This window comes from Anser anser (genome assembly GCF_964211835.1).
Source record: "Anser anser genome assembly, chromosome: 6".
Taxonomy (NCBI): domain Eukaryota; kingdom Metazoa; phylum Chordata; class Aves; order Anseriformes; family Anatidae; genus Anser; species Anser anser.
Window position 1 is genome coordinate 28,051,358 of NC_139726.1, and position 25,707 is coordinate 28,077,064.

The 25,707-nt window shown below is 36.3% G+C and overlaps 1 protein-coding gene across 1 annotated transcript in view; it reads right to left on the bottom strand.

The window, feature by feature from the left end:
* BMPR2 (bone morphogenetic protein receptor type 2) overlaps positions 1–25,707 on the bottom strand; it is a 113,857-nt gene that overhangs the window by 10,302 nt on the left and 77,848 nt on the right. The window contains exons 4-11 of the mRNA XM_083842234.1: positions 15,587–15,697; positions 14,982–15,073; positions 12,735–12,965; positions 8,178–8,292; positions 6,409–6,569; positions 5,095–5,242; positions 4,004–4,140; positions 510–682 (exon numbers count right to left, since the gene is read on the bottom strand). Coding sequence (XP_083698360.1) covers positions 510–682; positions 4,004–4,140; positions 5,095–5,242; positions 6,409–6,569; positions 8,178–8,292; positions 12,735–12,965; positions 14,982–15,073; positions 15,587–15,697 — 1,168 coding nt within the window. The remainder of the gene's footprint in view (positions 1–509; positions 683–4,003; positions 4,141–5,094; positions 5,243–6,408; positions 6,570–8,177; positions 8,293–12,734; positions 12,966–14,981; positions 15,074–15,586; positions 15,698–25,707) is intronic.

Consider the following 25,707-nt stretch of genomic DNA (forward strand, 5'->3'; position numbering starts at 1 on the left):
GAGTTAAAAAATGATCCTGTAGTTCTTTAAATGAATAGCTATAGGTTCGAGTCTTAGAAATTTCCTGAACTCTTACTGCCTGAACATTCATAGCTTTTAGCAGAACATTTTAAACAGAAATTTAATGAATCATTTAGCAAAATCTCTTAGAGACAATTCACGGACTCCAGGTCTTTGTAAGCCTGTTTGGACAGCTTGCCTAAATGCATCTTAAAAGGCCCCTCTGTGATAAATACAGTTGTTTACATACAAGGTGTCTGAATTTTGGGGATATATCGGAGATCTTAAGAACCCAAAGCCACAAAAATTGTTTATTTTGTGGATTCATGCAATACAAAACAATCGGGATCATATCATACAATGCCCATGTGCAGGCTAGTTCACATAACACACATCCACTTCACAGGTGCAGAAACATGAAGTGAACAGCGTGCTCTAGCTTCCTTTCTGGAGTGAGCTAAGCATTGGACATTCACTGCCAACAAAAACCGAATGTGTTCTCTTCTTACCTCTCATTTTGCATGGCAGTTGACATAGGATTGACTGTTGGACTAACTGATTTATTTCTCTCCCAGATCATCATGAGTTCTGCCATCCTCTCCTCAGCACATTGGGCTGTTAATCGAGCTTCAGCATCTTGATCCCAACAGTCTTCAATTGTTTCTTTAAGTGACCTCACGGCCTGCCGGGAGACAAACAAAATCCCGCTTTCTTAAATTATTTTCCCTTTATATCATGCTTCTGATTTACTGTTCTATGGCAGCATACTGTATGGGTGTGGATGAAAAGAGTCACAAGTTGGTGAGAAAGAGACATGGAAGATATACAACACAATTTCATTCAAAGCTAGTTTACCCTAATAACAGCAATATGAAGGACTACCATTATCATACCTCACACACACCCAAAGTGGGAAGACAATTATTTAGAAAAAGTTACATTTACAGTTGTCCATGCAACCCTTCAGCCTACCCTCTCTTATGTGTGCATGCTCATTCTCCTTGCTTTATGAAAGCCATGTAGAAAGGATTGACGATGCTCTGGAAACACTGCCATGGTTATCCTCACAATTCAGCTAAATGGTCCCTGCCTTGCTGCCCTGCACTGTATGCAATTGACACAGCCTTGCTCATTTCATCATGCTTTTCTTCTTCTTTACACTACCCTAATATCCAAATGCCTCAGTGAAATGTCAGTGAATTTGTCTGCACTATGGGAGGAGATTATTGCTGCCCTTGTTTTACAGATGGAGAAATGGCAACAGACACACTTTCCTGGGATCACACTGTGGGATGAATGGTACAGTCAGGATTAGAGCTCAAGACCTCCAAATCATGCTGCCATATGGTCAGAGACCTGGAAAGGAGACAACTGAAATTACGAGCTCTGAACATTTGTACTTCCACTGCATCCTGAGCACAGGAAGACAGACGTTTATGGGCCCCTACTGCCAGTTAAGGCCCATGGGTAGAATATAATTTGCCAGAATGTCTCATATCTCAGCCCAGCTTTAACTTCTCCAGCGCTACTGACAGTGCGTAGTCCCAGCTGGGCACTAAAGCATTCACTGGGCCCTGCTGATTGTTTCTGTGCCAGAACTGCCGTGTTCACTCCTGGCAGTGAAAGACAAGAGTAGCTCTGTCTGCTCGCGAAGAGCTCCTCGCCCACAGAGCAGGCTCCTGGCATCACTCGCATCTGGCAAGTCACTGCTGCTCAGTGATGCAGCTATGGCTACACAGGCAGGGATGAACCACCACACAAGTAAATCACCTCCCTTTCCATAGTCGATTGAAGAAGGGCTAAGCAACCAAAATACTCCTAGCTGAGGGACATGAATCTAAAAGCACCCTCAGGGACAATGAGGAGATACTGTACTGGGTAAGTTTTCTCTACCCAAATAAAAAGGGTTCATTCAGCTTTTAGTACTTGATTTAGACACAATTTACATGCATCTTAAAGTCAGTGGACATCCTAATCTCTCGCCTTACTCCTCTGTAAAGCTCTCCCCTAAAAGTTTCACCAGAAATAAATGTAACTAGCATTTAATAGTCTTTCTTCCAGATGATCCATTCCTGTCAATGTTTTAAGGATATTGAAAGGACCACAATTATGACAGTACAGATAGTTAACAAGACTGAAGTTCTAGAGCTTCACATTTACCATAATGTTGTATTTTCTATTAATTTCAGGTTCAAAGGGATCTACACTAAAGTTCACTATTTATAAGTTCTACAACTCATAAAAACGGATGAAAGGGAATAAATCTGCATTATTCTATTTTTCTACTAATAGCCTTCAGTCCCAACCTTTGAGATCCAGCTTGGTCCCTGCTTTTGGCTTGGAAAATGAGAAAGAAATGATGGTAACATCCCAATTCAGTTTATAGGCCTTGAATTATTTTATGCACATCATCTGTTAATTCATACTGTGAAAAACAATAACCACTAAACAAGGTCTATATTGTAACACATGTTCAAGAAGCAGACTGCAAAAGTAATCATAAAATTAGGATTCCACATCCTTAAAGTGCCTTAATTACGTGACCTAAACAATAAAACATTGTTTCTAATTTTTATTTCTAAAAGGAAAAGGATAAATACATTTATCTAATAGATGAATTTGCACAAAGATGTTTTAACACAACATGTAAATGTAGCTCTATATAATGGACAGAAGTCTTTTATCCCATGCCTGAGACAACGGAGGTAAGGACCTTGGTCCCGAGTTAGGTTATCTGAATCTTATATTTCTATGACATCTCAGAGTGTTTATTAAGATGTCATCCTAGACTGGCACATGGTGGAATGGGTTGTTTGATGCCTATAAGAGAACTGTAGGTTATTACACCCCAAAGAATGTGTCAAGCAGTTTAAATACAGGGATTGTTACTAGCTTGGTGTATAATATTAGTCTACCAATTTCTTAAAACATAAACATTGGAAATGGTAGTCTGCAAAACAAAACCAACCTTAAACTGTTTTAGTTATAACTGTCTTCAGAAACAGCTGTCAAGCTTGCGTTCTTCCAACACTGCATTTGCCAAAATGGCTGTGGGTTTTGTTTGCTTGTTTCTTTCTTTGTTTTTACTTTTGTTAAGATTGTCTGGACAAAACCATGCAATAAGAAAACCTCTCTATGAAGCTCTCAACTCAGTTGCAACATGTTTTATAACAGTGTTAACACTGGAGGCTATGCTCCTCTCTGAAAATGGTTTCATATGTATTTACAAGTACCAGCACAGATGAGGCCTTAGGCTCCCCATTATCTGTGCAGTAGCTACATACTTATCAAGTAGCAAAGTCTCTGAAGATTGAAGGGCATTACTTCAGAAAGTGAATTCATAAAAATATCTTTTTAGATGAGTCAAATACATAATTTCCATACTTGCAGTCAATCTATTTTAGTTTAAACAAGCTATCGTGTATCAGGTAGAACCCAGTAACTGTTTACATTTTACTTTGCTTTGAATAAAAGACAAACAACCTCCACTATGCTAAGAGGAGTTGCATTACCTCACCTTTGCTGCAGATGAAAGCAAGCACACAGACTCTCACCAGAGTTCAGCTGACTTGCTGTAACTTGTTGGCCTGCAGCAGCAAGCAAGACTCTAAGCCATAGCTATACTAATTCAAAACAACAAACAACATTATTTTGTTTATACTTTAGAAAATAAAAATTGTAGATCAAATGAAGCCTATAAAATTTCTAATGTAGTTATAACGAAACAATTGCTAGAAAATGTAGCCTCTGTAAATTCTGAGCACTATACTTCTCTTCAAAAATAGTTTATTACAATGTTTATAAAATTTCAGTATTGGAGGATTATAATTACATTTTGCCAAATATTTTACGGTGTTACTGGTTTATATGATGTCAAAAGTCAAAAAATGCCTTTACGTTCCTTATCCAGTATACAGAGAGTACATGGGCACTTCATGCATACTGAAAATTACTTTCCAGATAACAACCTATAAATTGCTTATTTCTAAATATTCCATCTCACCAGGCTGTTTTCTTTCCATGCTTCTGGGAATTTTGGTCTTTGCTTCTCCCTGGACACTAAGACTTGCATATCTTCAAAAGTGGGATGGTTTCCGACTTCTGTCTGGAAAGCCATCTGGTACTCTGGCACAGACTCCCCTGTTAGCAAAAGAAAGAATGAAAATAAAATACATATATATATGGATTAAAAAAAAAAGGCAGGGCAAGAGCTTTCAAGTGATGAAAGGTAGTATCAAAATTGCTGTCTATCGAGACATTGTGACTCCACCCCCAAACCCTGCCCTTCTACCCCCAAAAAAGCTGAATTAACTGCAAATGAATTAAGTGTTGTTTGGGAACCTCTCAAAGGATAGTATCTTCAAACTTTGTTGATTGAGGGGTACCTTCAGGATGTCCGGGAGCCTGAGGATAACACCTAATGTCTGTGAAACGTAAATGACTGAGTGTACTTCATCTGGGAGGAAGCCCAGACAGATTACAAGTCCCTGCATGTAATGTGTAGCTGTTTGACTACAGAGGGAATATTGCATGCCAGATTAATTCTATATGCTATAGCTGAGGAAGAAGATGGAGGTCACTACGCTTTCTCACGTTAAGTTTTTACAGTTTATTTCCTTTTGTTTTATTTTACAGGTTTAGTTCCCTGAATTTTCAATGTCAGTATCATAAATAAAAGTATGAATGGCTAAAGGCCACATTAAATTACTGCACTTTCCCATCCATTTATTCATTTTGAAAGTCTGAAAGATATTTCAGGCCCCGTATCAGCTGTAAATACTCATAGTACTGTCTTTGCCGTCAACCCAACTCTCAATGTTCATAAACTCTGGACAATACAAATAGCACTCAAATTGCACTACTACGCAGCCTGCAAACTGCTTAAACAGGCAATTTGAAGTCTGTCAGCATGATTCATGCTTAACAATACAGTGTATTTGAGTGTGAACAGTAACAATCTTGAACACTAGATGGCACCGACTTAATGGCAAAAAATAACTGATAAAAATATTTCCTTTCTTCACTTAAAAAGCTATGACTAGGATAACATTGCTTGCTGGTACTCCTTTCTACTGCTATTGTTTTTTCAGTTACCTGGGAAGAGGTCTGTACATCTCATAAATATCTCCCAGTAGATAAGGCCTAGTGCATACATATCTACTTGTTTCAAAGCAGATTCACAGTCCCTCAAGTTCACTGCTCCTTCAAGCACTTCTGGGGCCATATAACGGATTGTACCAACCTGGAAAAACATAAAATCCAAGTTTCAAATCAAGAAGCAATGTCCAAATTCAATTCATTATGAAGGTTTTGTGTTCTTGGGTTTCTGTGTTGTTGTTTTTTTGTTTTTTTTTGTTTTTTTTAAATATCCTACTTTGATGTTTTCTACAGCTAAGATGGAAAATGCAGTTCTCTTCAAATAAATACTCTCATCTTCTAGACTCATATCAGTAGCCTAGTCATAATAAAGCCCTTCCCAAGCTCTGTCACTTTTTCATATGTACTGTAACAAAATAACATTGTCCCTTACTCAGTGTTCTCATGTGCAAGATAATATAGCAGAAATGTTTCTTCTTCCTGAAATGACTCTGTTCAACACCAATGTACATACCATAATAGGGGAGGGATGCTGCTGAACAAGGAACTTGTTCTGTTATTGCTGGACTGTCAGCAAGGCTTGCCCCTACATCTTCCTTACTCAAAGGTTATTAACAGCTTTAGAAGGCATCTATTTATTTCCACTAGGGACGATGTTAGATTAGAGCTGTCATTCATCAGCCCTTACAGGACAGTATATTTTGTCAAAGGGCTGTTCCACATCCCTGCATTTTAAACAGTGGTTTCCCTGTTTCTTCGTTCAGCGAATGGAGATCTAAAAAGAGCACCTGTGCACTAGGTATTATTACTGTAATGCTTTCTAAGGGACGTTGATTAGTACTGCGAGACATGCTTTGAATGAAATGTAAAGATTTACTGTAAAAGCACATAGACAACAAATATACTGAAGCATTTGGGGGATTTTCAGTCTTTGTTTAAAACAGTCTCACTGTATTTGAGTAGCCTATGTTCAGATGTTAGCATATTTTTGCTTATGTATGTAATATATCTAAACATCTAGCAGATGTTTTTCCACAGTGTTCCTTTAAAATCATGAAAGGATGCAAATTCTGTAGCCTTCCTCAGCAGTCCTTTCCAGACCTTCACTGTCACTTCAGTATTTTGACAATAAAATCAGTCTCATCCTGTCAAGTTTTCAGCCACTTCTACCCCTATTGCACCAATTCCCCCTTAAAAGAATTGTACTACCTTAATATTCACCTTATAACAACTTTTTCTCAATGTTACTCCCATACTGTTACTCCCCATCTGTCCTCCTTTATATGCTGGCTTATCTTTATTTATACTTACCTCACTAATGGCAGCATTATCTTCCTCACCTGGGCGTACTAGTCTGTTTCCAGTTAACTTCATGGAGAGTCCAAAATCACTAATTACACATGTTCCATCATTCTTTACCAGTACATTGCGGCTGTTCAAGTCACGATGGGATATTGCAGGTTTGTAATGGTCTATTTGGACATATGAAAGTGCTTGTTATTATTAGAGCAGTTCTACTGTTCGGCAAAAGGAGAGAACCTCATTAGGTCTGCTCACCTATTATAAACAGAAAATCAACTTATCTTTTAGAAAGCTAACATTTTTGCTTCTTTATAATGAACTCCACAGTATGCTATCTGTTGAAAACTGACTGGCATTCATAGCTTCACCATATCTATACAACTTATTAGGTTACTGTTATATACAGGTTTAGTGTTTGCCAATAAGCTTTCCAAGGGATATTTCAGCATGATTTTGGCAGGGAAGACATTGTGTACTTAAGCATAGACCTGCTGCCACAGACCTGACAGCCATTCCAAATGCTCTCTCTCATATCTACAGTCCTCTGTCAAATACAGCACCAGCTATTTACATTATAATTGAGATTGGCACCTATTCAGAAGATACATAGACAATATTATTCTAGAGGAGCTGAACATGTTAATCCTGCAAGGAATTTGATCTTTTCCAAAGAGTAATCTCAGTTGTTCCCAGTTTATGTGCAATTTATGTAGTTAGTAAGAGCGCCAGCACAATAGAACCAATTTTACTGTGGAATTCTTTCTACTCCATGAGCTCCTTTGTAGCATTTACAGATTAGCCTGTGGCTGTCTCTTCTTTATGATGGAAGGTTTACACATTTTCTGGCTGCTAACGGACACACCTGTCTGCACATTTCAGAATGATGATAGCTGCAGTTTCAATGGCACATAGAAATACCAAGTTAGGTATTTTCAGTCTGGCACTTCTAACAGCATCTTCAGTTTTCATTCTGTGCTAGAGTTGATGCTTAACATTTGAAATATATGGTTTGGGACTTTAATCCAAATGTTAGCACCTTAATGTGGAATTAACATTACCATCCTTTTATTTACTGCCCAAAAGCTAATGCTTCCGTGCCAGACCATATTCTGCAGCCTGTTATATCACAGATATCAGAATACCTGTTATATAATCATGATATTTCAGATGGCTGAAATTCTGGCTGAAACAGATGAGCAGAGATATATATCAATATGTCAGCAGATCCAACACTAATATAACACACAGAAAAAACAGTAGTATCGTTTGTACACAGAGAAGACTATACTCACACCCTTCAGCAAATACCAAGAGATACAATAAAACTGCAATGGTATTAGAATGGTATTAGAAGATTGAATTATTTTTATGTATACAGTTCACACACACACAAAAAAAAAATGCTGTGCTGATTTGTGCCTGAGCTGCAAAAAACAAACAGAACACTCCATCTGTTTGATCTCTGTTCGACAGACATTCAGTGCTTCAGGTCTTCAGTAATCTGTTGCCATGATACAGCAGCACTGCACAACTCTGCCTCCTCCTCTTGCCTGTCTCTGGGACTCTGCTGGCTCTTACTCCCTGTTTTCATGGAAGTGTCATAGGCACAGCCCACAACAGGGAATTGTTCAAAGGAAAGAACATATCAGAAGTACTGAGTAATCTCTATTTGCATTCCTACTCGCTGTACTGTCACAAAGTAAAAAGAAAGGCAGGAATCTTCTATCTGACAGAAACAGGAATATCATGAACACTTGAGCATCCCTTCCCGGCCTTACCTCCTCGAGGTAGCTCTGTGTGTAGGTACGCCAAGCCCCTAGTTATAGAATGTGCCAACCGACAAGAGCTCACCCAGTCACTTGTGTGGAGACTCAAATATTTGCACAGCGAACCCTAACAAAAATAAAATAAAATAAATACTGAATTAAAATCTTTATCAAGTTGAATAATTAAGTACAAATCTTTAAAAAGGACAGTTTTATCCATTGCTCCTGAAAGGTATAATTCTGCAACTGCTTCTGTGTATACCCAGATATTATAAAACACAAGATTTTCACTAATTTTTAGTGGTGCCATTTGTTTTATGTAAGGAAGTAGAACAGAAAATTCATCATACATTGCATAATAATAGGGGTTGCCTTTAGGAGTAATGACAGTTATAAAACAAAAACAATATATGCATTTCTTGTACTCTTCTGTAGAAGTTCTTTCTCTGAACAACAGAAGGAGAAAGGTACCTGCAAATATAGCAGCCAGGGTGACTAATTATCAGACTTTGAACCATTAGTATTTACAGAAAAACAGAGAACATCCCTGACTTGCATCTCCCCTGCTATCCTATGTTTATTCATTGAAACAACAACAACAACAAAAAAAAGAAGCTTCCAAATAGGAGTGAGTCCACATACACTGAAGAAACAGCAAAAAAGAACATCACATTGTATTTTGTTGTTTTGTTGTTGTTGTTTATTGATTTCTGGTAGAATCTTCAAAGAAAACCAGAAGAAAGGGTGTCAATTGTGACACTGAAATATTCTAGAAACTCAAACAAGAGCCAGATCCTGCAAACTGTAACATCTTTGAGCAGTTTTTTTTGTACAGTCCTCAATAACAATATGCTCAGTTTAAACAAAGCAAACACCCATGCATAAATAACAGTAAGACCAGCCTTCTCTGCACATGTATTATAATGGTTATTTATGACTACTGATGATCCCCTTTTGACTGTTTAAATATTTAATCTCAAAGATGTACCAGTACATAGCATCTTACTATCACAGCTGCAAATAAAAAACACTATTACAAAATCAGTTAAGTGACATTTGATTAAAAAAACAACAATGGGTATTTGCCATTTGAGTGCATTTGGAGTCAACATTCAGGTATGTAACATAGGCACAATTCAGATGGATGTACATAGATACCATAATTTAAAATGACTGAAGCCTTAGAATTTTTTTTTAAACCAACACTAAAACTAAACCCCAGTTATTTACACTCCTTAATATAATTACAAAAATCTTTCAACTTCTCAGATTTAGACTGTATTGAATAAGGAGCCCATAAACAGATAACCTCCTTGGTGAAAACACAGACCAAACATCACTCACACAGGTTTACACAACATTTTTTTTTCATTGCTTAAAATGCTGTCATACCAACTTTGAATACATTTTAGTAACAACATGCTGAAAATCCATCTAGTAATTAATTATAAAGAATTTTACCTTATTTTTTAAAGCTTTAAGAAATACAAGCATACATAAGCTTCTTTTCCCTTTCAGTTTTACCATAGCAACAAACCCCAAATCCAAAATCAGGGGTGCGCAAAAATTCTTGTTACTCCTTGAGGCCTAAATCTTAGGCTTAATCCTCTCTCTACCGAAGTCCACATTTGATAAGGCAAAGTTGTAAAATATGAAATACTGAGATAAAATAGTTTGTCTACATAAAAACTTAAGGTAAATGAAGATAGACTGCACAGTTCAAAATATATCCACTTCTGATGTATACTCCTCCCACTTAGTTTTTGGCTCCTGCCTAGCACTAGACTCTTTGGGTTCAGGTATGATTCCTGCTACAGTGCTCATTGCAAAGATTCTCACAGTGCAAAGCTCCAGAGGCTGTGAGCAATTCTGGTATTAGAACATAGTTTCCTTGTTTGCTTTGAACAAATTACTGTGCTATATATACTGTACTTTTTTTTTTCCTCCCCAAAAAAATAAAATCAAGAGATGTAAGGACTGACTGCCAGAAACTTAGGTGCAGTAAAAGATTTTCTTGGTTTTGTGGGTTGAGATTCCAACCCATTCTCATGGAGGCAACAGGACTGTTGTAGTCTAACTGGGAAATAGTGTATAAAGATCTCAAACCAACTTCAAGACCTTTTTGCTCCAAAGTTTTCTAACTGCTATATATTTTTAAGCTGTCTGAGGACTGTGATTTTATGTTCTTAGTGAAGTTCCATATAAAGGACAACCAGGAAAAGTTTTAGTCAAGATAGTGAGAGATTTGTAAATGAGATTATTCTTTTTCAGAGTCATGAGTTACATGTTCAATTGGTGATATTTGTTCTGATTATGGCTTTTGATTAAAATGATGGTTTTGTTCTAACAATCATAAGATTCTACTATGTGTTTTACAACAATTTTTCATTTGTTCTAAAAAGACATGAATGCTTGAATGCGAGGGGCACAATTCTATGACTATTCAGTATTTCGTGCTGTGCCATCCCTTGCAACTTACTCACTGCTTATTCACCAGCCATACCTCACAGTACCATCACAATAGCATGTTGATTAGTCTATACACATATCCTCCCTTTTATTACTTGCTCCCCTACCTTCATCCTTCTGAATGCATTTGGATAATAGTGTGATTTGGTTTAATCTAGTATGTCTCGCTTTCACCCAGGCAACAACAAAAACAATTTTCTGTGTGAAAATGCTCCATTTTGTGTTTTCCTATTTTCAATAAGAGAAGTTTTTCCAGGGAGAATGATATTTTGGATGTGGAGTATTTCACTTGCACATCTTGCATGGGTTGCCCCTTATTGAAATAAGTTTTATGAGTATAGTTTGAATGGTGCCATTCCCTTTTAGTAGGGTTTCCACAGCAGGGTTCCTTCCCTGCTGTTAGCTCAGCATACAGCAGAACATCTGCTCACTGAATTAAGACCATACTGTGCATTAATTACACCTGCTGTGCACTTTTTCCAATGACTTCCAAGCCACCAGTGGATTGATTTTAGGCTAATCTTGCTGTTTTTAATACCATATTGGGAAAGAATCTGATAATATGATGTTATAAGCTTCATATGTGCATTTAATCAGATTGTTAACTGATCCTGTTTACAGAAGCAACAAGACAATTTTCAACCAAATTACATTTCAACTAAAAATCATTTAATTCAAGAAACCAGCAAAAACAGATCACCTGTTAAGACAGTTATGTTAAGCCCTCCCAAGAACAGAATACTCACTTGATTTCACTCAACTCAGCTGAAAATAAGCCTACCCTGCCACAGAAGGCCAGAGCCAAAGTGCTTTGCCACTATGCATACAGCATGGACAAGACCATCCTTTTCTGTAGTCATTTCTAGTCTTTGCAATCTCTTCTTAGATGTCCATCTCTTATAAACTGACACAATCAAGCATGTTCTCACTTAAAAATTTTCAATTAAAATGTTCATTCTATATTTGTGAAGTGATAGGTTGTCTTCTTAAACTTGCATATATATTTAGATATTTATATACACAAATGCAATTTAAATTTCAACACAAGCATATACGTAGAACTTGAAACATCTTAAGGAAAAGGCCATCATTACTCCTATTTATGGTTGTTCTGTTTCTTTTTGCTACTTGAATAAGCAGCTTTTGTCCTACTGCCCCCCTAACAAATCAAGCTTCAGCCATCACCTTTGCACACTGGAATAAATACAATGAGTTCACTTACTTGAGACCAAAAAGCTCATTAAAGTATTATTTAACAGAACAGTTAAAAACCTTTTCTACACACAAGGAAAAAATAAATAAATAAAATGTGAAATGTAAATCTTTGCGTTTTCATATATGCAACCCCTCAAACACGTATTTTATGATTTTCTGTGATAAGCAATTCACATTTATGGTGTGCATTTTAAAAATATTTTCATTCTGTGTACTCACACGCACACACTCACACAGTTAGGAACTCAGATCAATGAATTTGAGGATGTAAGCACCCAGTTAGCTAAGAAAATTTGAAGATATGGTCCTTGAAAGTAAGCCTGCTTTCTAAAGAATTCTTCTATATCATCAATATAGGGTACAACAAAATAAATATGGTATTCCCTATAAAGCTTAAAAAAGGTAACAGGATCCCTTATGTTTCATTGTACTCAAAAAAAAAAAAACACCCTGCCATTTACAGCTACTAAGTGAGGTTATAAGTACCATAATAGAGGTGTAATGTTTTAATACTAAGTAGTTTTAAGTGTATTAATTTATTTTTAAGCAAAATAACTCTTCAAATACTGTCCTCGATTATTGCACAGTTGATTTAAAAAAATGAACTATAACCAAAAGCAAAATATTACAACCAAGAATTTAAGACTACATTTTAAGACTACATTTGATAGTAGTAACTGAGAAACCTTAAAGGGTATTACAGTAAGCCACACTAAGGTTCATTAAAATTGTAACTTATATGGATTATTTTCACATTACACCAGGCAAAGGTTACTACTGTGCAAGAAGAACTCAAAATTATTGGCCAATACTGAAGTGCATCCTTTTTATGTGGCTATTCTTAGGAATCTAAACTACTCCAATTGATTTCTTTGAAACACTTACATTGGGATAATATTCCATCACCAATAAATACTCCATACGCCCGTCTGCAGTGAATCTCTCATCTCCCACAATGAAGCGGGCAATGTTGTCATGTTCCATCAGTGGAATCCTGTAAATGTTCCTCTCATTGACAAAGTTCTGACGATTAGCAAAAGAAAATACTTTCACAGCAACTGGGCGTTCATCTAGGGAGCCTTTATACACTGCTCCATATCGTCCCCGGCCAATCAACTGCAAAAAAATCACATAATTAGTTCACTAAGTAATAAACAAAGGCAAAATCAAAGTTTTAACTCTACAACAATATATGCCAACCTTTATAATGAATTACACTGTTAAAATAGTGAATATTTTGTATTGAAAATCAGAATTAGAATACTGTCATAAAAGTTATTTTGGAGCTGAAAACCCTAGCATAAGCCTGCTTAGATCTATGTTACTACATTGATCTATAGTCTGAACACCTAATAAATAAATCATAATCTATTCAGCAGCTTCATATGGGATATCAATAAAATCAATAAGCTTTATGCTGAAAAAGCTCTTTAATTAAACTTTTGACTACTAAACATTTGTAGCTTTTATGTGATCAATTTTAATTAACTCCAGAGATCGCAGGCATTAAGCTACACATTTTAGGTTTAGGGTAACTTTACAAGCCGTACATTTTAGGTTAATAATGACAATATATGCATTTGCAGTGCAAGATAGATACCAAAAGAAGTAAACAGGTTTTAGCAGAAAGAAATAACCAATTCGCTGCTACCTGTGAATCTTTATTCTAGCCTCCACTGTTAGTCTTCACAGAAAAGCCTTTTCCATCTCCATGGCAACTGAAGAAAGATGTGATCTCTGCTCTAAATCAGAACACTGGACCACCCTCATGAAGAGTCCTAGTTTCTAAACCTCAAAACATTCTAACTACATAAGAATTTAAGAATCTATTGAATTCAAATCGTTTACAGGCACATCTAAATGTGAAACAAGCATCTTTTTACTTTTTAAAATGCTTACAAATGGAGTAGGAGGGGAAAGCAGAAGGGATTATAAAGTAATGATTTTAAAGATGATAAAATTATCTAACAGGAAAGTTTTCTAAATTAAAGTATCATTTAACAGGCAGGACTTTCCATTCTTCAGACTAGGCAGAGTCCTCAATGTGGATTGCAAAGTGACAGTAAATCACCTCAAGGTACAAATACAGAATATATTCTACCCACAGAGACACAAAAAGCAAACAAAGGTGAAGAGAGTTTGTCCTGCAATACCCTATGACTGGAGGTGAGGTGGCAACTCCTAGGATTTGAGAAAAAGGACAGAAGATCCTGTAGATCTCTCCATCAACAAAATTGCTGCTTTCTCCAAGACGACTGTATATCAATATAAGTAATTTCATCTGTGGCTTTGCCACACTTCTACAATATGTACCTTTGTACTCTTGTAAACTCTACCTCAAGTACTTTTTGTTGGCAGAGGGCACCCAAATTTCTTTGCAAGTTAGTCTGCTTTCCCTGTTTGCCCAGAGCACACCACAGTGAGGACTACATGTCTGCAGCCTGCATCTGTAGCTGTAATTTCTAATGGGCAACAAGAAAAAAAAGCATCACTCGATTTCCTTCAGTCATTCTATTGATTTATTTTTAGCTAAAAAGCTTTTAAAAATTCCATGCAAGTTCTACCACGTATAACAATTGAAAGCATAAAATTCTGCAGGTTTCTGGTGATACATATAACACCAAGCTCAGTGGAAAGTTCTGGTTGGCCTCTAGTTGCCATGGAAATACAGAGTACCTCACTGTGAATAATGACAATACGTAAAAGCACTACTATTGAAATATATGGCCCTATCTGCAGTCAGTTCTGTGCTCCAATAGTGTTACCAAAGCTTTGCCAATTACTACCGTAGGATATTGTACTTAAAACAGTGTCAAGCAAAAAGAAGGATTTTTGATGCAATGCTGAAATACAGCACATTCCAACTCCCCTTGCATCCGTTACCTTCCACGGTTTAATATTTTCTTTTTAAGGTAGAATGTGTTGTAGCTAATACCAACAATATTGCTACCAAAGCCAGGCAAAACATAATTGCTGTAACTCTCTATTTCTTGATTTTAAACTGTGATTTAGACGAAAAGATTACAGAAGTGCACTGAAACATTTATTGCTGTAACTATACGTGAGAAGTGATATGACCACAAGTCTTTCACTGAATAAAAATGAAGATTAAGAAACAAGTTGAACATGTACCTCCAATAATTTTAGATTGTCCAGATCCAAAGAGGGCTCTGATGCTGCTGCCTCCATCATGTTCATACTGTGCAAACCTTGTTTACGGTCTCCTGTATGGAGAGGGGTGGGAAGGGAATCAGGCAGTTTGAGGATGGGTTTGGGTTTTTTTGGCCATATTACAAGCAAAAGTAAAACTTACCTGGGACTTGGTAGAAACACATAATGTGGACATAACAAATAAGAAGGAATCCTCTAAACTTTTCTGAGTCAGTAAGATCAGTAGTGAAGGTGCTGGTAACTACAGACATAAGGCTACCTGCTACACACGTTTTGATAATTGAATGTCATTGGCAGTAAGTGTAAAGCATGTTTACAGCTTCACTTAAGCTGTCTATGTTGAGTGGAGGATTTGTCGAAGAAAAATGAGCCTCAAAATGCCAACTTAGAGAAATTATTATAAATCTCTCTGAACCGTTATGAAAGGGATATCATAAAATGTCAAAGAGGAGAAAGAAGCATTACATACAAACATGTAATAGGGACTGGGAGAGAAGACAAGACAAATAAAATTTTGAGAAACAGTCAAAAGAACAATATAAAAAAATAGGATCATCAAACACTACCTGCAAGCATTCTGTATCCAAAGAACAGAGCAGCAATCAAAACAGCTAGTACAGAGACAGATGCAAGGGCAATAACTATCGTCTCATCTCGATGAAAAGAATGAGAAGAATCTGAAAGAAAACACAATGAAAACTCTTTAATTGTAAATTTGAAAAAGTCAGGGCTATAAAACATGTAATTGTTACTACAGCAATGAGAAAAAAAATTGTACTTGTACTAAACTACTTTTCCTCCTAAAATCTATGGGAGCTGATCAGCTCAAACACAGCTGAATGCACATTCATTTGCAGCTTTCCCCAATCTTTCATTGCCAACACACAGAAAAAGGCACCAAAACCCGAAAGCAAGTCTTCTTTTTGTCTAGGTAAGTTCAGCACAGCCATTCAAAGCCAAACTGATACAGTCTTGCTTTGCTATCAGTGTCTTAATCAAGTTTCCTGTTTTGAATCAGCCTTGTAACCTTAACCCCACACCTGAATGAAAGTCTATAAAAGTAAAGATAGAAAGTAAAGAGTTAAAGTTAAAGTTAGAGTAAAGTTAAAGTTAGAGTTAGAGTACAGTTAAAGTTAGAGTAAGTCAAAGTTAGAGTAAGTCAGAGTAAGTCAAAGTCAGAGTAAAGTTAAAGTTAGAGTAAAGCTAGAGTAAAGCTAGAGTAAAGCTAGAGTTAGAGCAATGTTGGAGTAACACTAGAGCAACATTGATGTAACGCTGGAGTAACATTGGAGCAAAGGTAGAGTTAAAGGTAGGGTTAGAGTAAAGGTAATGGTAAAGTTAGAGTTGAAGTTAGAAATAAAGTTAGAATAAAGTTAAAGTTAGAGTAAGAGTAAATGTAGAGTAAAGGTAGAGTTAGAGTAAAGGTAGAGTAAAGGTAAAGGTAGAGTTAGGGTAAAGTTAAAGGTAAACTTAGAACTAGAGTTAGAGCTAGAGTGAAGTTAGAGTAATGTTGGAGTAACATTAGAGCAACATCGGAGTAATGTTGGAGCAACACTGGAGCAAAGGTAGAGTTAGAGTAAAGGTAGGGTTAGAGTAAAGGTAGAGTAAAGTTAGAGTTGAAGTTAGAGATAAAGTTAAAGTTACTATAACTTTCGTCTAACTTTAAGAGTAAATGTAGAGTAAAGGTAGAGTTAGAATAAAGGTAGAGTAAATATAGAGTTAGAGTAAAGTTAAAGTTAGAGTACCAGTAGAGTTAAAGGTAGAGCTAGAGTAAAGTTAGAGTTAGAGTTAAAGTTAGCGTTAAAGTTAGAGTGAAGTTAGAGTTGGAGTAAAGTTAGAGTTCAGGTTGGAGTAAGAATAAAGGTAGAGTTAAAGTTAGAGATAAAGTAAAGTTAGAGTAAAGTTAAAGTTAGAATAAAGTTAAAGTTAGAGTAAAGGTAAAGGTAGAGTAAAGTTAAAGTTAGAGTAAAGGTAAAGGTAGAGTTTGAGTAAAGTCAGAGTAAAGTTAAAGTTAGAGTTAAAGTTAGAGTAAAGCTAGAGTAAAGTTAGAGCTAGAGTTAGAGCTAGAGTGAAGTTAGAGTTAGAGTAACGTTGGCGTAACATTGGAGCAACACTAGGGCATCATTGGTGTGTCGCTGGAGTAATATTGGAGCAATGTTAGAGCAAAGGTAGAGTTAGAGTAAAGGTAGGGTTTGAGTAAAGGAGAGCAAAGGTAAAGTTAAGAGTTGAAGTTAGAGATAAAGTTAGAATAAAGTTAGAGTAAAGTTAGAGTAAGACTAAATGTAGAGTGTAGAGTAAAGGTAGAGTTAAAGGTAGAGTTAGAGTAAAGGTAGAGTAAAGGTAGAGTTAGAGTAAAGGTAGAGTTAAAGTTAGAGCTAGAGTTAGAGCTAGAGTAAAGTTAGAGTGAAGTTAGAGTAACATTGGAGCAACATTGGAGTAACATTGGAGCAACGGTAGAGGTAGAGTAAAGGTAGAGTAAAGGTAAAGAGAGTTGAAGTTAGAGATAAAGCTAAAGTTGAAGTTAGAGATAAAGCTAAAGTTAGGAGAAAGATATAGTAAGAGTAAATGTAGAGTAAAGGTAGGGTAAAGTTAGGGTAAAGTTAGGGTTCGGGTTGGAGCAAAGTTGGAGCAAAGCTGGAGCAAAGCTGGAGCAAAGTTAAAGTTAGAGTTCGGTTGGAGTAAAGTTGAAGTTGGAGCAAAGCTGGAGCAAAGTTGGAGTTTGGGTTGGAGTAAAGTTAAAATTAGAGTAAAGTTAGAGTTCGGGTTGGAGTAAAGTTGGAGATAAAGTTAGACATAAAGTTAGGGTAAAGTTAGGGTAAAGTTAGAGTTCGGGTTGGAGTAAAGTTGGAGATAAAGTTGGAGATAAAGTTAGGGTAAAGTCAGAGATTGGGTTGGAGTAAAGTTGGAGTAAAGTTAGAGTTCGGGTTGGAGTAAAGTTAAAGTTACAGTTCAGGTTGGAGTAAAGTTAGAGTTTGGGTTGGAGTAAAGTTAGAGTAAAGTCAGAGTTCGGGTTGGAGCAAAGTTGGAGCAAAGTTAAAGTTAGAGTTCGGTTGGAGTAAAGTTAGAGTAAAGTTGGAACAAAGTTGGAGTAAAGTTGGAGTAAAGTCAGAGTTCGGTTGGAGTAAAGTTGGAGATAAAGTTGGAGATAAAGTCAGAGTTCAGGTTGGAGTAAAGTTACAGTAAAGTTAGAGTTCGGGTTGGAGTAAAGTCAGAGTAAAGTCAGAGATCGGGTTGGAGTAAGAGTAAAGGTAGAGTTAAAGTTAGAATAAAGTTAAAGCTAGAGTAAACGTAGAGTACATGTAAGGTTAGAGTAAAAGTAAAGGGAGTCAGAGTAAAGTTAGAGTTAGGGTTGGAGAAAGAGTAAAGGTAGAGTTAAAGTTAGAATAAAGTTAGAGTAAATGTAGAGTAAAGGTAAGATTAGAGTAAAAGTAAAGGGAGTTAAAGTTAGAGGTAAAGTTAGAGGTAAAGTTCGGGTAAAGTTCAGGTAAAGTTCGGGTAAAGTTCGGGTAAAGTTCGAGTTCGGGTTGGAGCAAAGTTGGAGCAAAGTTGGAACACGGGTTGGAGTAAAGTTGGAGTAAAGTTGGAGATAAAGTTAGGGTAAAGTTAGGGTAAAGTCAGAGTTCGGGTTGCAGCAAAGTTGGAGTAAAGTTAGAGGTCGGGTTGGAGCAAAGTTAGAGTTCGGTTGGAGTAAAGTTAGAGTAACATTGGAACAAAGTTGGAGTAAAGTTGGAGTAAAGTTGGAGTTCAGGTTGGAGTAAAGTTGGAGATAAAGTTAGGGTAAAGTTAGGGTAATGTTAGGGTAAAGTCAGAGTTCGGGTTGCAGTAAAGTTGGAGTAAATGTAGAGTTCGGGTTGCAGCAAAGTTAGAGTTCGGTTGGATTAAAGTTAGAGTAAAGTTGGAACAAAGTTGGAGTAAAGTCAGAGTTCAGCTTGGAGTAAAGTTGGAGTAAAGTTGGAGATAAAGTTGGAGATAAAGTTGGAGATAAAGTCAGAGTTCGGGTTGGAGTAAAGTTAGAGTTCAGGTTGGAGTAAAGTTACAGTAACGTTAGAGTTCAGGTTGGAGTAAAGTTGGAGTAAAGTAAGAGTAAAGTCAGAGCTCGGGTTGGAGTAAGAGTAAAGGTAGAGTTAAAGTTAGAAAAAAGTTAAAGCTAGAGTAAATGTAGAGTAAATGTAAAGTTAGAGTAAAAGTAAAGGGAGTCAGAGTAAAGGTAGAGTTAGAGTTCAGGTTGGAGAAAGAGTAAAGGTAGAGTTAAAGTTAGAGTAAATGTAGAGTAAAGGTAAGATTAGAGTAAAAGTAAAGGGAGTTAAAGTTAGAGATAAAGTTAGAGTAAAGTTCGGGTAAAGTTCGGGTAAAGTTCGGGTAAAGTTCGGGTAAAGTTCGGGTAAAGTTCGGGTAAAGTTCGGGTAAAGTTCGGGTAAAGTTAGAGTTCGGGTAGGAGCAAAGTTGGAGCAAAGTTAAAGTTAGAGTTCGGTTGGAGTAAAGTTGGAGCAAAGTTGGAGCAAAGTTGGAGTACAGTTAAAATTAGAGTAAAGTTAGAGTTCGGGTTGGAATAAAGTTGGAGATAAAGTTGGAGATAAAGTTAGGATAAAGTTAGAGTTCGGGTTGGAGTAAAGTTAGGGTAAAGTTAGAGTTCGGGTTGGAGATAAAGTTGGAGATAAAGTTGGAGATAAAGTTGGAGATAAAGTTAGGATAAAGTTAGAGTTCGGGTTGGCGTAAAGTTGGAGTAAAGTTGGAGATAAAGTTAGAGATAAAGTTAGGGTAAAGTCAGAGATCGGGTTGGAGTAAAGTTGGAGTAAAGTTAGAGTAAAGTTAGAGTTCGGGTTGGAGCAAAGTTGGAGCAAAGTTAAAGTTAGAGTTCGGTTGGAGTAAAGTTGGAACAAAGTTGGAGTAAATTTGGAGTAAAGTCAGAGTTCGGGTTGGAGCAAAGTTGGAGCAAAGTTAAAGTTAGAGTTCGGTTGGAGTAAAGTTAAAGTTGGAACAAAGTTGGAGTAAAGTTGGAGTAAAGTCAGAGTTCAGGTTGGAGTAAAGTTGGAGATAAAGTTGGAGATAAAGTTGCAGATAAAGTTGGAGATAAAGTCAGAGTTCGGGTTGGAGTAAAGTTAGAGTTCAGGTTGGAGTAAAGTTACAGTAAAGTTAGAGTTCGGGTTGGAGTAAAGTTGGAGTAAAGTCAGAGATCGGGTTGGAGTAAGAATAAAGGTAGAGTTAAAGTTAGAATAAAGTTAAAGCTAGAGTAAACGTAGAGTAAATGTAAGGTTAGAGTAAAAGTAAAGGGAGTCAGAGTAAAGTTAGAGTTAGAGTTTGGGTTGGAGAAAGAGTAAAGGTAGAGTTAAAGTTAGAATAAAGTTAGAGTAAATGTAGAGTAAAGGTAAGATTAGAGTAAAAGTAAAGGGAGTTAAAGCTAGAGGTAAAGTTAGAGGTAAAGCTCGGGTAAAGTTCGGGTAAAGTTCGAGTTCGGGTTGGAGCAAAGTTGGAGCAAAGTTAGAGTACGGTTGGAGTAAAGTTAGAGTAAAGTTGGAACAAAGTTGGAGCAAAGTTGGAGCACGGGTTGGAGCACGGGTTGGAGTAAAGTTGGAGATAAAGTTAGGGTAAAGTTAGGGTAAAGTCAGAGTTCGGGTTGCAGCAAAGTTAGAGTAAAGTTAGAGGTCAGGTTGGAGCAAAGTTAGAGTTCGGTTGGAGTAAAGTTAGAGTAACATTGGAACAAAGTTGGAGTAAAGTTGGAGTAAAGTTGGAGTTCAGGTTGGAGTAAAGTTGGAGATAAAGTTAGGGTAAAGTTAGGGTAAAGTCAGAGTTCGGGTTGCAGTAAAGTTGGAGTAAATGTAGAGTTTGGGTTGCAGCAAAGTTAGAGTTCGGTTGGATTAAAGTTAGAGTAAAGTTGGAACAAAGTTGGAGTAAAGTCAGAGTTCAGGTTGGAGTAAAGTTAGAGTTCAGGTTGGAGTAAAGTTACAGTAATGTTAGAGTTCGGGTTGGAGTAAAGTTGGAGTAAAGTAAGAGTAAAGGCAGAGCTCGGGTTGGAGTAAGAGTAAAGGTAGAGTTAAAGTTAGAAAAAAGTTAAAGCTAGAGTAAACGTAGAGTAAATGTAAAGTTAGAGTAAAAGTAAAGGGAGTCAGAGTAAAGGTAGAGTTAGAGTTCAGGTTGGAGAAAGAGTAAAGGTAGAGTTAAAGTTAGAATAAAGTTAGAGTAAATGTAGAGTAAAGGTAATATTAGAGTAAAAGTAAAGGGAGTTAAAGTTAGAGATAAAGTTAAAGTTAGAGATAAAGTTAGAGTAAAGTTAGGGTAAAGTTAGGGTAAAGCTACGGTAAAGTTAGAGTAAAGTTAGAGTTCGGGTAGGAGCAAAGTTGGAGCAAAGTTAAAGTTAGAGTTCGGTTGGAGTAAAGTTGGAGCACAGTTGGAGCAAAGTTGGAGCAAAGTTGGAGTACAGTTAAAATTAGAGTAAAGTTAGAGTTCGGGTTGGAGTAAAGTTGGAGATAAAGTTGGAGATAAAGTTGGAGATAAAGTTGGAGATAAAGTTAGAGTTCGGGTTGGCGTAAAGTTGGAGTAAAGTTACAGTAAAGTTAGAGTTCGGGTTGGAGTAAAGTTAGAGTAAAGTTAGAGTTCGGGTTGGAGATAAAGTTGGAGATAAAGTTGAAGTTAGAGTTTGGTTGGAGTAAAGTTAGCGTAAAGTTGGAACAAAGTTGGAGTAAAGTTGGAGTTCGGGTTGGAGCAAAGTTAAAATAAGAGTAAAGTTTGAGTTCGGGTTGGAGTAAAGTTGGAGATAAAGTTGGAGATAAAGTTAGGGTAAAGTTAGAGTTCGGGTTGGAGTAAAGTTGGAGTAAAGTTATAGATAAAGTTAGAGTTCGTGTTGGGGTAAATATGGAGTAAAGATGGAGTAAAGATGGTGTAAAGATGGAGTTCGGGTTGGAGTAAAGTCAGAGTAAGAGTTCAGGTTGGAGTAAAGTCAGAGTAAGAGTTCAGGTTGGAGTAAGAGTAAAGGTAGAGGTAAAGTTAGAATAAAGTTAAGGCTAGAATAAATGTAGAGTAAAGGTAAGGTTACAGTAAAAGTAAAGGGAATTAAAGTTAGAGATAAAGTTGAGATAAAGTTAGTTAGGGTAAAGTTAGGGTAAAGTTAGGGTAAAGTTAGGGTTTGGGTTGGAGCAAAGTTGGAGCAAAGTTGGAGCACAGTTAAAGTTAGAGTTCGGTTGGAGTAAAGTTAAAGTTGGAGCAAAGTTGGAGCAAAGTTGGGAGTTCGGGTTGGAGTAAAGTCAGAATAAAGTTGGAGTAAAGTCAGAGTAAAGTCAGAGATCGGGTTGGAGTAAGAGTAAAGGTAGAGTTAAAGTTAGAATAAAGTTAAAGCTAGAGTAAACGTAGAGTACATGTAAGGTTAGAGTAAAAGTAAAGGGAGTCAGAGTAAAGTTAGAGTTAGGGTTGGAGAAAGAGTAAAGGTAGAGTTAAAGTTAGAGTAAATGTAGAGTAAAGGTAAGATTAGAGTAAAAGTAAAGGAAGGTAAAGTTAGAGGTAAAGTTAGAGGTAAAGTTAGAGGTAAAGTTAGAGGTAAAGTTAGAGGTAAAGTTAGAGGTAAAGTTCGGGTAAAGTTCGGGTTCGGGTTGGAGCAAAGTTGGAGCAAAGTTGGAGCAAAGTTGGAGCAAAGTTTAAGATAGAGTTCGGTTGGAGTAAAGTTAGAGTAAAGTTGGAACAAAGTTGGAGCAAAGTTGGAGCAAAGTTGGAGTTCTGGTTGGAGTAAAGTTAAAATTAAAGTTAGAGTTCGGGTTGGAGTAAAGTTGGAGATAAAGTTGGAGATAAAGGTAGAGATAGAGATAAAGTTAAAGTTAGAGATAAAGTTAGAGTTCGGGTTGGAGTAAAGTTGGAGTAAAGTTAGAGTAACGTTAGAGTTTGGGTTGGAGTAAAGTTAGAGTAAAGTTAGATTTCGGGTTGGAGTAAAGTCAGAGTAAAGTCAGAGTTAGAGTTCGGGTTGGAGTAAGAGTAAAGGTAGAGTTAAAGTTAGAATAAAATTAAAGCTAGAGTAAATGTAGAGTAAAGGTAAGATTAGAGTAAAAGTAAAGGGAATTAGAGACAGACAAAGAGACAGACAAAGAGACAAAGAGACAAAGAGACAGACAGAGACAGTTAGAGACAGAGTTAGAGACAGAGTTCAGGTTGGAGCAAAGTTGGAGTTCAGGTTGGAGCAAAGTTAAAATGAAAGTTAAAGTTAAAGTTAGAGTAAAGTTAGCTTAAGAGATAAAAAGTTAGAGTAAAGTTAGAATTAGAGTAAAGTTAGAGTAAAGTTAGAGTAAAGTTAGAGTAAAGTTAGAGTAAAGTTAGAGTAAAGTTAAAGTTAGAGTAAAGTTAGAGTAAAGTCAGAGTAAAGTCAGAGTAAAGTCAGAGTAAAGTCAGAGTAAAGTCAGAGTAAAGTCAGAGTAAAGTCAGAGTAAAGTCAGAGTAAAGTTAGAGTAAAGTTAGAGTAAAGTTAGAGTAAAGTTAGAGTAAAGTTAGAGTAAAGTTAGAGTAAAGTTAGAGTAAAGTTAGAGTAAGAGATAAAAAGTTAGCGTAAATGTAGAGTAAATGTAGGGTTAGAGTAAAAGTAAAGGTAGTTAGAGTAAAGTTAAAGTCAGAGTAAAAAGAGTAAAATTAAAGTTAGAGTAAATGTAAAGTAAAGGTAGGGTTAGAGTTAGAGTAAAGGTAGTTAGAGTTAAAGGTAGAGTTAGAGTCAAGGTAGAGTTAGAGTTGGAGTAAGGGTAAAGGTAGAGTTAGAGATACAGTTAGAGATAGGTCAGAGTAAGGTCAAGTTAGGGTCAGAGTAAGGTTTAAAGTATAATTTGGTGGTAATGCTGCGATGTGATGAATAATGTTTCCTATTTGTATTTCAAAATTTTTTTAAAATTGTGTCAGTGCTTGGATCATTTTTAATATGATTCTCTTTACTTAATTCACAAAGACAGACAAACTGTACAATATCAGACAACCTGAAACAACAATGGAAAACTGAAAATTAAATAAGTAGTTTCACTGAGTTGGTTTTTTTTTTTAATCAAATATGATTTTTGCCAAAATGTATCTCTCTATTTTTTTTGTTCTTGTTGGGGAAGGGGGGGGGGAGTGTTCATGAAAAAAAAATCATTAGTGTCTTAAATGGTTAGCCTGGTGCTATTCCCCCTGAGACCCCAGTCTTGCTTCTTTCAGGCACATAAAAATTCAGCCACTTTAATATAGAAATTCATTACTGCAGATTGAATCACTGGAATGTGGCATTACAAGACTTGGCTTTAAAGCCAAGTTTGGGAACTATGTTTAAACTTGTCATATATTGCTAAAAGTACTCCTTAAAAGACTGTAATGAGACCTAGCTATTCTAAATCCATGAAATATATAATGATACAAGGCTTAAACATTGGGTAAATTTTTAGATGAGACTGAATTAAAATTTATCCCAGTCTACACTAGCTGAATAAACAGACAAATTCATTCTGCTTGAACCGCTTTTAAGAGAAATTAAACATGATTCATTTATTCAAATTCCCAGTGTGGACAGACATCAAAGAAACAGATAAGAAGAGAAAAGTTTAAAAGGCATCACCTTCTATTCTTATGAAACTGTAATGGTAAGTGGAAATACTAAAAAGCTGGTTAAAAAAAAAAAAACAGGGAGTTTCACATTTGAGAAGCACCTGAAAAATTACCCATCAAAAATAACACACACTTCATATCTGATAAATCCTTTAAATAAGAGAGAGTTCATGGTAATCATGACACCATCAAATTTAAAGTTGTTCTGTCAAAAGAAATGCCATCACTATCAGTTTTGGTAAAATAGAGTTTCACTAAGAAAATAAACTATTGCCACAGAGCACTATACTGTGCAATAATAGGTGGGACTTCTGTTGTGTGGAGATTAAAAAATAAAAGTTATAATTGTTATCTAAATTATGAATTCAGAGTATGTACATTTATAGACATTATATATATTTTAAAAGCACAACATCATAAAGGGACCTTATGTTATAACAAAGCAGTATGAAATACTATTACAGTGTAAGAAGATGAATAATTGCTGGCATGGAAATTCTAATTTTGACTTTTCTATTTTTTTTGTGAATTGAATTGCTTAATCATAATTTATATTTTCTTGGCTTATCTTTATATATATATGTTACATATATATATGTATGTATATATATAAATATATATATATTTGTGTCAGCTAGGCCTTTGATGCCTAGCACCATCTCAGCATTAAGAAAATGTAGGTTTTGAGGGGCTGAGCTTTTTGCTGTAACATCAGCTGTATTTTGCTTGACCACACAATTAGTGTGTAGCCATTCACAACCTTCCCATTGCCATACATACAGTAACCGTTTCCATAATTCTTTGCCAAATGTTATTTAATGCCCAAGCCTGATTGTTCTAGTATAGCTATTCTTACATTCAAAGGGTTAGCAACACATCTCTGTCCACTCTGGTATCATTCTGTCACCTTTCTCCCTTCTGGAACAGGATTTTGCTGTTCCTCTGCTCCTGGCATGGCCCAGGGCAAGGGCACCCTGAGCTGCACTGGTTACTCAGCAGGTCTGTCCCTACTGGCACACTTGCTTTCTCCTGTTAGAAGCGTGTGAACAGTTGCATCATGCAGGCCTGACAGCTACCAAAAAAAAATCCCAAATAAAGTTTTGTGGAGATAAGCAGTAGAAAAACACAGATAAAAAGGATCATTGCATTC